Raw genomic sequence first — 12,872 nt, 5'->3', positions numbered from 1 at the left:
ATTAGCAAGCATTTTTTTTACACCTCTTCATGATTACTTTTTTTTTATGTAAAAAAAAGCTCGCTAATCCATGATTATCTTTTATCTTTTCTTAGACTTTATTAAGTTGCTATATATTTTTTATATTATTTGATTATATATCGTTTGAACTTTTTTTTTCCAAGAAATGTTATGCCATTATTTTTTTTTATAACATTAGCATGTGTTTTGCTTTTTATATTATTTTTTTTAGTTTAACGTGGATGTCTGGGTCAGCTTGCGCGCACCTCGACTAATCCCACGAGCCCTGAAATTAACAACCATGTAAGCCTCCAGTGGCCATCATATAAGCAACTACATGACTCGAACCTGAGACCATAGAGGAAGTAAACATCTTGATCTCAAATTCTTACCACTGAACCACCACCTAGATGATTTGCTTTTTATATTATTAGTTGTAATATTGATATATTTTTTATTTTTAAATAAAAAGCAATTTGCTCACACTGAAAAAAGTTCCCGATGCTTTAAAAATACACCTTTTTTTCTCCAAAATAAAATCCAACCCGCATTGTAGTGTAGGCCAACTAGCAGACATGCACTAGACAATAAGCTTGAAATGTTCCTTATAAAACAAAATCCAAGCCTGAAAGGCTTATAAACATAGACAGGGGGCATTACATATCAACTCCGCAACCTCAATTCAGGTAGAAAACTCACATGCCACCGGAAACCGCCATCAATTTGCTCTCTGGTGGCCACACATTGCCTTTTCTCAAGGGCTTTTAAACCTCTTAATGGACTAAAAAAGGAAACAATTAGAGATCAAATTACGTGGGTTATTATCTTAAGGTAAGATTGATGATTAAAAAATATTAGATGAAAGTACTTCTAAGAAATATGAGTATAAAAAAAGGAAGGAAGAAAACACGAACAAAAAAATTAAATTAGTCATCAAAATAAACAAGACGACGGTAATAATATTTTGGTGGAATCAAATACCTTGAACAAAAATCCATGGTTTTATATATGGATTCGATAGATAGAATATTTTATTGTTATTTACTCTAATATGTTAACAGTGAATATTTTACTGATGGATTCATGAACAAAAGCTGATCGTCGGAAAAAACCTCGTAGAATTACAAGATCGATGCATGAAAAGAGAAGCGCTCTCTTTGCAGTTTGCAAGATTCTGTATCTCCACTTTTGAGATTGAGATCCTTCTATCTGGTGGCCCTTCAATACTTTCAAACTTTGAGTGTGGCCAATTGGCACATGAACTATCATCTACCTCCTCTGATACTGAGACTTTCTTGGGCGACTGATCATGAGCTAACAATTAGCTGGTTATTATGAAGAGAAATTGACACATCATGACCGAAAGTAAGTGACTGTCTAATCAATAATTCAAGCTGTCCAAATCTCTCATCTTGTTTAATTTCTCATGGCTGCGTATGCTTATTATACACTGCTTGATGCCTTCTTGTCACGTGCATATCAATGAAGTACCCTCTTTTTATGATGACCATTGACTTCATCATGAGCTGAGATGAATACAAGCTTGTTCTCTAGTAAAATATATACACTCAGCAAAGAAGATTATCTAGAAATAATTTTCTTCCTCTATATAAAGAGAGAGACATAACATATTCCTTTAGATACATGCAACAGTTCTTGACGTTTTTCTTCCCATGCAACAGTTCTAACAGGAATTCTTCTCAGTTTTTTCTGTCACCTGTGATTGAGAAAATAAGAGATGCATCCACATACTAATACTATTGTGGAAACTTGGATAAGAAAAATCGGTTCAAATTCCATGTAAATCGCGACATAAAAGCGAAACTGTGTTTATTAATCTTGCTGCAAAAAATCCATTAAAATGGCGAAAATTGTGTTTAATCCTTCTGCAAAAATTCCTGTTAATGATAGAATTTAATCTCTACTGTTTTGGCTGATGTAGCAGCACATAATTAGTGGTCAGAAAAGCGAGGTTCTACCGAAACTCAGATTGTTTCATACTCTTTTGGAAATGTAATTTCATTTGCAATTAATCTGTGGCAGCATTTAAATAAAGGAAGAGAAAATGACTTCTTCGAAAAACTGTAGTAAAATCTGACCGGAATAAAGATGAAGACATGGTTCTCGGCATAATATTTTCCATCTACGACCAAATTAGTTGGGGAGAAGGATTTTTGGCAATGAGAAAAGTAAATAAGAATGATGCGATGTGTAGCGCGCTTGTGTCATGGAATAAACTCTAATCTTGCTTCCATTTTTCTGCAAGACAAAGGGATATATACCATCACCGCCGGAAAAAGATCTAAAGGCAAGGAATGCAATACCTTTCTTTATCTAAGATAAAGCAGAAGAATCGATGGCAGCACAAACAAGAAAGAATTTTCCTTCTTAGACTTTTTGCGTGTGGAGGAAAGCAATAGGCAGTTTAAAAGTTAGAGATGTCTAACTTGACTAGCTTCAACTTTCTCCCTCACCTCCATTCCATTGATGCCCTACCCACAACCAAAAATCATAGAAAAGAAATTAAAAAAGTTATTTATGCGCAGTTATATATTTCTGCTGTTTTTCCTCCTCAGTTGGTGTCTCCGATTCTGATATTTGAATGGATGCCCTTGGAACATATACATGACAGACATATGCAAATGTAAATATGGTTGATCAAAATGTTAATGGTGCTCAAGATTGCAGGATTGTAGATTTGAGGAGGCACTTAATTTTAATTTAATTTGTTTTCCTCTGAGAATTTATAATATGAAAGGCATATATGATGATCTGAATGATTTTATGGAATATGCTTTTCTGGAACTGATTTAAAGTTATTTTTCTTATCTTCAAATGTGAGAGAAAAGGGATATGGTCAAATATTCAGAGATTGTGCGATGCTGGAATTCTGCATTGATCAAATAGAGCAACGATTATACAAAGCTAACTCCATTGACATAAGGGAACATATTGCACACAAGCTAATCAAAGCTACGAAGCACTTAACACAAACAACGTCTACATAGACTACTAAGCATACAGCGCACTAGCTATACTACTAAATCGAGCCAATTTTTATTCTTCCAACTTGATACTGAAGCAGTAATTAAATTAAGTTTGAGACTGGTAGGGTTTGAGCATTTGATTGAGTGAGCCACTGAGGTGGAGGGACATGACTTCATTGGTGGATCCCAGCAGCTTTCCACCAACGAATACAGCCGGTACAGGCGCGCTACACCCCATCCTTGTGAGAGCCTTTTCCATTTCCCTGCCTTCAGGGTCTTGGTCAATCTCATGAACCAGAGGGTCCACCCCAATTTCTTGGAACAGGATTTTGACTGCATAACACAAGCAACATGTGCTCTTGATGAATATCACTACCCCCTGCTCAGAGGCCAATCTCAACACCTTATCCATGTTGTCACTCCTGATCGATTAAGCCTTCTTACTATGTGAAGAAGTCCTTGGCCTTCTCTAGAGTCTATTCAGATCCTAAAGACCACCAGATCAAATTCAACTAGAATTGGATCCAATGGTAATGTTAGGGCTGGAGCAGGCAAGAGAGAAAAGGGGTTTTAAAGCAGAAAGTTGTTTGAACTTGTGCTCTCACGCTAGACTATATATAGGGACAGATTAGGAGAGTCCTTTTGTTTGAAGAAGAACATTCAAAGTGGAGCAGCTTTACTTAGATGCCCAAATGGGTGAAAGTTGCTTTTAGAGATGGGACTTCTGTGCTTCCACGGGCTGAGCAAGTTGACAGCAAAAATTTGCTGCACCGCTATTGTTCAAGTACTGACGAGATTGACTGTTTATACAATTATCATAACCATCTGATAAATTACTACTTCATCTTTACAAAGATGGAAGGATCAAAGCAATGATCATACTGTGGGATTCATACAGTCGAATATTCATAACAGACGTGCTCATGCTATTGACCATTTGTTCAACTTTTGCAGATTTTATGGACACAAAACACTATGAAGCTAGTCAATTTACCAGATTCCTCACAATCACCTTCTTTGAATCCTTTTGCTGAAAGATTGGGAATGAGATGGCTTTCGGTGGCTGCGATTCTTTGTGCTGCGCCCACCAACTTGCATGATTCTTTCGAGCCCACGACCATACGAGGCCCATTTCTTACTGCTACAATCCAACCTGTGCTAGCTCTCGCATGTGTGGATGAGCATGTCAATTAAGTCGGCACGTGCACACCAGAAATGCAGCTCTTTTGATCAAAACAGGAGAATATTTGTTGTTCTCCCTTGAATAAGATTTCTGTAAAGCATAAGTCATCAGTCTTGAGAAAAACTGTGATTTCCATCGTAATGACAACTATAATTATCTTACTTGGTGTATGAATTTTAATGTGACTTGTAGCGAATTAATTAGTTATATGTGAAATTATTAATTTATGTAAATATATATTTATTATTAATAAAAGTTTAACTTATCTTTGATATTTATATAACATTAAATTAATGAATCTAGAATAAAGAAAAAATTCATGAGACAAAAAAATATTTCGCAAACGAAATTATAAATTTGTTATAATTATGAGATTCTTATCGCATCAAAGTATTGTTCCTAAAATGTTCGTGGTTGATCCTTTCTAAAATACCGAACATTCATTAGAGTAGTAAAGATTGATACATATTATGTTTTTTTCTTTATAAAAAGAAGCAGATGCTCTCATAAGCTGAGGTATAAGGGATATTCAAAACTAATATGTAAGTGTTTATCATAAGACATGTACACTGAACTGACCCGCATGAGAATACCATATGGAGAGATCACTTATGTCTATGGAAAGTCTCACGTGACAGTTGTATAAGTGATTCTTAAACTTGAGATCACTAAGTTATCTTATAGAGAAAATATTATACTTTGATCATATTACATGCTATCTTAATCGAGGTAATAAAAGAACAAACATTGGGTGTATCATGAACTATATGAAAGTACTTCAGTGATTAAGAGAGGATTTATCACCCTAAGTGAATTAGAAAAAATATTTTATTTGTTCTCAAATAGCATTGACTGAGAAATCATTGGCCAAAGTGACATAAGATTTGAAATTGAAAAGAGTTTCAAATCTTATTTAAGCGATCAATGACTATTATGTAGAGAACAAACATGATTTAACATGATAGACATACTCCATGATTTAATACTAAATCAGAATATTATTGATGAAATGATATTAATTACACTGAGAAACCAGTCATTGAAAGGTTAAGTCAAATCACTAATGACTTTTATAATATATAGAGGATCATAACACGTTGTTAGATGATGCACCTGATTTTCAAATATAAATTAATCAATTATTTAATTGATAATAAATTAAATTGTTTAATTGATAATAAATTAAATTGTTTAATTTATTTAATTCTATTTAATTAGAATTAGAATTTATATTTGAGTCAACATATTAGGAATCTAATGGGTCACACACATTAAAAACCACTAGTCAGAAATTAAGTTGAGATGATTTAATTAAGTATGACTTTATTAAAATATATTTTAGAAATTAAGGACTAGAATATAATTAATACATAAATTATATTTCTAGACCTAGAAAAATCAAGTAAGGACTTGATTGAGTTAATTCTAAAATTATCTTGAATTAATATATGAATATTATTCAGGGGACAAATTGATTTTTTACCAATTTATAAGATTTTTCAAATTTTCCTATAAATAGTAAGATATGCCTCTTATTTTATAGAGGTTGTTTATCTGTTAGATAAAAAAACTACGTAAACACAAAATTAAAGCTAGCATTCTAGGCATAGCAATCTTCTTTCCTAAATAGGAATTTAAGAGATTTCTCACAGGCGGTTCGTGTGAATTACTATTGGATGCTAGACAATTGAACGACTTGTGATTTACGATAACCTAGTCTTTAAAGAATTATTCAAAACAAAAAAAGATCAAATCTTCAGGTAATAAATCCTTAAACAACTCTAGATCTGTCTAATGGGATTCTATGGACTCCAATATAATTTTTTTTATAGTTTCCACTACGTGTATGATATTCGGGAAAGCTAACATCATATTGTACCCACACAACACACATGCATGTATTCAAATTTTCAAGTACAATTATACATAGTTCCTAAAGTATATTTGTTCATCATCACGTTCAATATTAGTATATAAACATATGAATATGTATGCATAACATTTATGGATATATTGATAAACCCAAAAATAAAAAGAAAAAGAGGCCTCGTTCAATGTACTTGGGGACACCGACTTCATAGGCTCCTTTTAGGGGGAGCTCGACTCCATGGTCTCTCCCTAAAGAAGGAGCCTTACTCTATAGTCTTGTCTTAAAGGAGGAGCCCAACTCTATGGGATTGTTCTAGGGAAGGAGCCCAACTTTATAGGCTCGCCCTATGAAGTGTGTTTAGATCTATTTTTTTTTACCTTTAATGGGCTCAAGCAACTTGCCCAAGCCTAACACTACTTTGAAAATTTTACCAAGACCCTATTCATGTACCTCATTATTTTATATTGATTCAATACATATTATTTTGAGTATAATACAACTCAAAATATAATAACAGTGAAATTACTCTTCAGCCTCTCCTCTCTGCAAAAGGATAAAACTCATCAGCTATAAATACACTATGAATCCTTCAAACTCAAGGTTCACAATCTTTTCATTCTTAACACTTTCAACATATATATTTTCAGAGCCTATCTTTATAAAATATATTTTTACTTTCTCTCTTCACAAAGTTATTGACTTAAGCATCAAAAAGTTCCCACATCCATCAAATAAGATATTTTATAGGTACCAGTTACCAGCCACCTTGACTTACCTAACACCACTAGCTACCAGCTGCCAACCATCTAGGCTTTTTATATTAAGCCGTCAGACACATTGGTTAGGGAGAATAAATTAAATTACTTGAACTAAGAGATTAACCAATTATCTAATACATTAGCCTTTTTCATAAGCATCTTGAATTTTAAGATTTATCAATTGATGTCGTTTATGAGAAACTGATAAAAAAACCATTAGTTTCTAAAACTTGTATGTGATATTTCTAGGCCATTCCATGACACACAAACAAGATACACTTGTGTCAGGACGCTTGACAACTTTACCCATCATCATGAACACTTCTACCCAACCAGACAGTTAAAAAATCACTTGTCAGGTGTAACTCTTCACTCAGTCCGTGTTGGCAACTAAAAGGCAAAATCAGACCTTGTCACCCCAACAAATCTTGACACCTTTAGTAACACATAAAACCCAAGCGCCACGACCACTAGCTGTACGAGTCGCCCGAAATTGATTACACTACCCCAAGGAGACTAAATAAAATGACAATTATTACAGTCCATCAAGGGGTTACTTCCCTTATTGTGATACCCATGTACAGAGCTGGTACTTTGAATGTCCTTTCTCTAGTTACTATGAGATGGAAACTAATTGTCGTAATAGTCATTCCATGCCAAACTCCCCAGGCTCCTAATATCCTAACAGACAAAGGATTAAAAAAAGGTCTATACATAAGCATACCCAGGAAAATAACTACAGCCCTAAAAAAAGTGACCTCTGCACTAAGCTTGTCACACACTTCAACACCAACATTCCTTCCATGAAAAGCTATATGGAGCTATTTAGCATTACCCAACAAGAGATCAAGTCTACTCGGATATATTTGAAAAGGTTCAATAAGGAGATGTTCAAGGTAGAAGAATTGCTTGAGTTAGTAACCTTAAAGGCCTTGATAAGAGAGGTAAGAGAACATGCCATCCGGAGAAAACTTTATGCCTTATTAGATAAAAGCTTGCTCAAGCTGAAACAAGTAATGGAAAACCATATATGGGTAGAAGAGGTCGATTTGCTATGACATGAGCCTCAATATTTTTTTTTTACAAAGACAACTAGCATAAGGGACCTTCCAAACAAAATCATTCTTGTAGTAGAAATGGAAACTCAAGAAAGAACTATGAAGGATCAACCTATGGGTATTTAATGTATTATGAGGATTTATAACTCCTTTGAATCAAAATAGGATCACCCATTCAAAGTTACCAGTGTTGTTAAAGTAAACACCTTGGCTTCACCTCCAAGACATGTCTCTCTTAATAACCTCCCCCCATACTTTTCACTCAAATCGCATCAAGATGCATAATCCTTAATAGAAATAAAAATAATGTATTTTTGACATACATTTCCTAACTATAAATCTCCAGTGGGGTTTCTAGCCACTTTCCTAGAAGGGGATTGACTTGGTCTCCTTAAAACAATAACCCCACAATCTTCAAGAGATGGGTATAAAGTCTTTCTATTGTAATCACACATTCTCCAAGTTATTTCTAAGGGCCTCTCACTAATTCATCAGGGGTTGATCTAGGATCCCTCATTCTCTAGTGTAGTCTTAGACTGACACATTCTCTAAGTGATGCTTAAGGGCCTCTAACTAATTCGTCAGGGGTTGATATCGGATCCCCTATTCTCTAGTGTAGTCTTAGACTAACACATTCTCTAAGTGATGTAAAGTTCATAATCTCTTAATTTATAAGACTTTCAACATACATATTTTCAGAGTCTATCACTCTAACATATCTTTGTACTTTCTCTCTCCTTAAAGTTACTGACTTAAGCATCAGAGAGTCCACGCATCCATTAAAATAGACCTTTTACATGTATCCATTATCAACCACCTTGGCTTACCTGGAACCACCAGCTACCAACGACCTGTACTTTTCATTTCAAGCTGTTAGACACCTTAACTAGAAAGAATGGATCATATTATTTGAACTAAAATATTTGTCACATCCGACATCGCGATGACTTTAAAAATTTTCATGGAAAATAATAGATTTTTGGCATCTTGTTCTTTGATGGGGAATGATATTGTTTAATGAGTCGCCACCTAGTATTATGGTCACTAGGAACCCTAACTAAACAACATAGATTCTATGGTTCAGAATTGATTACGTAAAAAGGAAGATATTATCACCCCTTAAACGTTCTGCCAGAGGCAAACTGCATTGCTGGTTTTGTCTTAAATTGCTAAATGTTTATTCATTTTTTCTATGATGATTTGCTTATAATATTCTTGACTCTAGCGCCAGTGCATATTCAACTACGGATACTTCCAACTCTAGCGTTGGTAAATATTACATAGTTATAAAACAAAATAAATTTTAATCCATATTTTTATTCCTGACTCTAGCGTCAGTGAATAAAAACAAAAACAAAATTTATTTTTATGCATACACATATTTTTTTTATTTTTTATGTAGCTAAATAAAATAAAATAAATTTAAATTAATATTTTTATTTATGACTCTGGCGTCAGTGAATAAACTAATAAATCTATATTATTTTTTATTTATGCATACACATATTTTTAATTTTTTTATTTTATTTTATTTTATTGGGGTTTGGGCCCAGATCAGCCCATATGGCCCGGCCCGGTCACTGGCTCAAGCCAGTGACCCGGCTGGGCAAAATCAAAGAAAGCACGCGTGAAGTGACTTCACGCGTGCATGAACAGTGCGAAGGTAATTAAATTACCTTCGCACAATGTTCTTGCAACACTAAATTCAAAGAATGCAAAACGGGATGAAGAATGGGCGTTCCTGCTTCTGGAGACGGCGAAGATGCTTGCAGCGCGGTGGTGCCTCTCGTCTGCGTATGACTTTTCCTTCTGCTTTCTTTTGCTTCTGTGCCACCGTATGCTTTAGTCTTCCAGCAGCTCCTGAGATGATGAAGGTGCCGGCTTTCTGTGGAAACTGATGTTTTGGGTTCTTCTTTTTCTGCAGGGATGTCTGCAGGGATGAAGGCAATGGCAGGGCCAATACTCGTTTCGGTGTTTTTTTTTTTTGCTCTGTGTTTCTGAGTTTTTCTCCTCTGTTTTCTCCCCCCTTGCCACTGTTATGCTCTCCCTTTTATAGAGATGGAGTCGCTTGCCCAAAAACCAGTCCTGCCTTTGCAGGACCGTCGGATTTGCTGCAGATTTTCAGCTCCCCTGTTGAATCGGGATGAAGAAGACAAGCACGACTGTTCCACCCAGCAACGGTGCCGTTTCGGCAGAAATGGATATTTTCATTTTGACCCCTGATCTTTGGAAATTTAACAAATGGATCTCAAGTAATTAAAAATTTCTTTTAATTTTGCCATTGGATTAATTTCAACTGAATCCCTAAATTATAACACTATTTACAAAACAGTTCTTAATTTCCGGATTATTCAATTTGGTCCTTAATTAAATCTTCAACTTTTAATTCTTTCAAAATTATCCCTGGAAAAATCAGTTAGAATCCCTAAAGTAAACCTGCAATTTCACTATGGTCCTTAGTCTTTAATCTCCTGAAATTTAGCCTTTAATCAGCCCACAACTTTGATATTTCTTTAATCAAACTCCTGATTTCTTTAATTAATTAAATCAAAACTTAACTATGTCCTCAAACTTATCAATTTTTTAATTAAGCACCTGATTTTATTAATTAAACTAATCTAAATTTTAATTAAAGTCTCCAACTTATTAATTCTTTAGTTATTAACCAATTGACTCTCAAATTTAATAATTCCATCCTCAAATTTTAAATTTTGTGTTGTCTTAACCCCAATCTCAAATATATTCTTATCCATTTATTTTTTTTATTATTTATTAAAAAACTTAGGTTATGAGAATATTAACCAATAATACATCAAGCATTATACCTAAGCATCTTAGATTTTTGTACTCATCACATATGTAGATATGCACATCTAGGAAATCATATGCATGGATGTTATATTCTTAGTTTATGCATAAAAGTCACATCGGACAAAGTTTTTGCTTTCTGGATATGGAGGAATACATTATGGGAAGCATAAAAGTTCCAGCATCACCTTTTTGTCATTCCCTTAGCAGAGGTGTCCATGTAGAAGTGATTAAAAGGTCTCAATTCCAAAATTTAGGGGTAAAAAAAACCATGTTTAAGGTTTAAGGTTAAAATATATCTTAAAATGATTTCAAGGAAAAGGCACCATATGTTATCCACAAATATTTCCTACCAGTTTGACAGTTGTGCAGAGGAAGCTCTGCCAAGAATTGCAATTTTACCAAGCGGATAAATTTCTGTCCGAAAATTTCTTCTATGGAGATGAACTTTATCCTATATTTTAATTTAGCTTGCACGTCGCAGTTCTGCCAGATATTCTGAAGTGAGAATTCTAATTGTTCAGGATAGGTGACTTTAGTAAATGCTTGCCTGATCTCCATTTTTTATAAGATAGGCATCAAGCCAACAGAGTAAAAATATGCTCAAAGTTCTCAGGTAGGTTTCTGGTTATGGACAGAAATGAAAGCATCATTGAAATCTTAAACACCCCCTGAAAACTGATCTTCAGGATTTTTTATCATAATATTACGTTTTTTCATACAATGTAGTCAGGGAACTCGAGAAAAAGCAAAGCCCTTAAATACAACATTGTTTTCAACATAGCATAAGAGCTATTTCCATATCATACAGCGTTAAACTAAAGTACTGTGTGGCTTATTTGAGAGGTACTATAGCTAGAACCAGATTGCCTTGGCTTCCATGAGCATTTGTTTCAAAGACCCATCCAGGTGCAGGGATAGCACATCTTTGGCTGATCCTACCCATTTTCCACCTATGAAGACAGCTGGGACGGTGGGGTTGCACCCTAGCCCACGTAAAGCCCACTCCATTTCCTTACCATTGGCTTCACGGTCTAGCTCATGAATTGCGGGGCTTGCACCTAGTTCATAAAAAAGTGTCTTGATGCTGTGGCACATGCAGCATGAGCTCTTGGTGAAGATCACTGCAGCGTTCCTAGATGCCAAATCTCTAACCTTATCCATTTCTAAAACCTTTTCCTGGTGTTGATAAGAAAAGAAACAATTCTCTTGCTATTCACAGCTAGCTGAGTGCTACTAGAATTAGCTTGGAAGAAACACAAAGTCAATCAAGAAAGGAAAAAAACCTGCAGGGAAGCAAGCTGAGTGCAGAAGCTTGTAGCTGCTAGTTACTGAGGAATTGCTTTGGTGGACTTTGAGATTCATCAGGCCTTATTTATAAGGGCAGTTGAGGGGTGGTGGATAGCATTGTTTAATCCATAAAGGAAAAACAAACTATAGGATAAAAAGAGAAAGATCCTTCTGATATTTGTTTGGATAAGAAAAATATTTTAAATTATGCATGATTTATTTGATAGTGACCCCTTTGTGCTATAAACGACTTGTACCTGTCATCTATAACTGTAATTCAAATCTCCAGGATAGATTTTCCGTACAGCTAAACAGTGTAGGAATAAAAACAATACATTTAACAATTAGCAGAACATACTTTCGGCCCCCTTTGGTAGCATCTGAAATATAGAATTCGAAGTTAATTACTGATCATATTGATAAGTATTCTTTGTTGAAGGATGGACAAGAATACCTTTTTTCATATCTCACCACCATGAAGAATCTCAATGCCGTTTCAATAGTGGCTGGTATATATATGTGGAATGTCAAAGGCATGGAAGGTCTGGGTCACTTGTTCATCCTCTCTGCAAATATTCCATTAACTTAATCTCTACACAGATGTCTTGCCTCGCCTATGAATTAAGATTATCGAAAAATTCCTGATGAATGTATACGAATGCATAGACAGCACACGACGTAGCTCTTAAAGCTGGATCAAGTTAAACTTGTTTCTTGTGATTGCCTGACACATTTGGGTCACTTGTCATTGTAGCATAGCATCTGCTGGGCGCTGGCTGATGTGGAGGAAGATAGAGTTTATCCAATCCATTCTCACTTTCTTGAATTGGTCCCCTCACCGTATTAATGGTATGCAAAATTCTAGAAACAGGAGGAAAGAAAAGAAAAACCAAATTCTACTTGCAAAAGAAAAGGAAC

The 12,872-nt window shown here is 34.8% G+C and overlaps 2 protein-coding genes and 1 long non-coding RNA gene across 3 annotated transcripts; 1 reads left to right on the top strand and 2 right to left on the bottom strand.

Annotated features, from left to right (window-relative positions):
* Positions 1–2,915: 2,915 nt before the first annotated feature.
* Positions 2,916–3,629, bottom strand: LOC7491320 (monothiol glutaredoxin-S9). The gene has a single exon (XM_002320325.4). The coding sequence runs from the start codon at positions 3,397–3,399 to the stop codon at positions 3,094–3,096; it is 306 nt and encodes a 101-aa protein (XP_002320361.1). The 5' UTR covers positions 3,400–3,629; the 3' UTR covers positions 2,916–3,093.
* Positions 3,630–9,564: 5,935 nt separating this feature from the next.
* On the top strand, positions 9,565–10,137 carry LOC112324012 (uncharacterized). The gene is made up of 2 exons (XR_002977553.2): positions 9,565–9,650; positions 9,781–10,137. It is a non-coding gene; the product is annotated as an uncharacterized LOC112324012 (long non-coding RNA).
* A 1,179-nt stretch (positions 10,138–11,316) lies between these two features.
* On the bottom strand, positions 11,317–12,087 carry LOC7457966 (glutaredoxin-C11). The gene has a single exon (XM_002320324.3). The coding sequence runs from the start codon at positions 11,826–11,828 to the stop codon at positions 11,520–11,522; it is 309 nt and encodes a 102-aa protein (XP_002320360.1). The 5' UTR covers positions 11,829–12,087; the 3' UTR covers positions 11,317–11,519.
* Positions 12,088–12,872: the final 785 nt, after the last annotated feature.

The sequence above is a fragment of the Populus trichocarpa genome, chromosome 14, assembly GCF_000002775.5.
Source record: "Populus trichocarpa isolate Nisqually-1 chromosome 14, P.trichocarpa_v4.1, whole genome shotgun sequence".
NCBI classification, from domain to species: Eukaryota; Viridiplantae; Streptophyta; class Magnoliopsida; order Malpighiales; family Salicaceae; genus Populus; species Populus trichocarpa.
The sequence above is the reverse complement of the archived record's forward strand: the minus strand, read 5'-3'. Positions and strand labels throughout refer to the sequence as shown.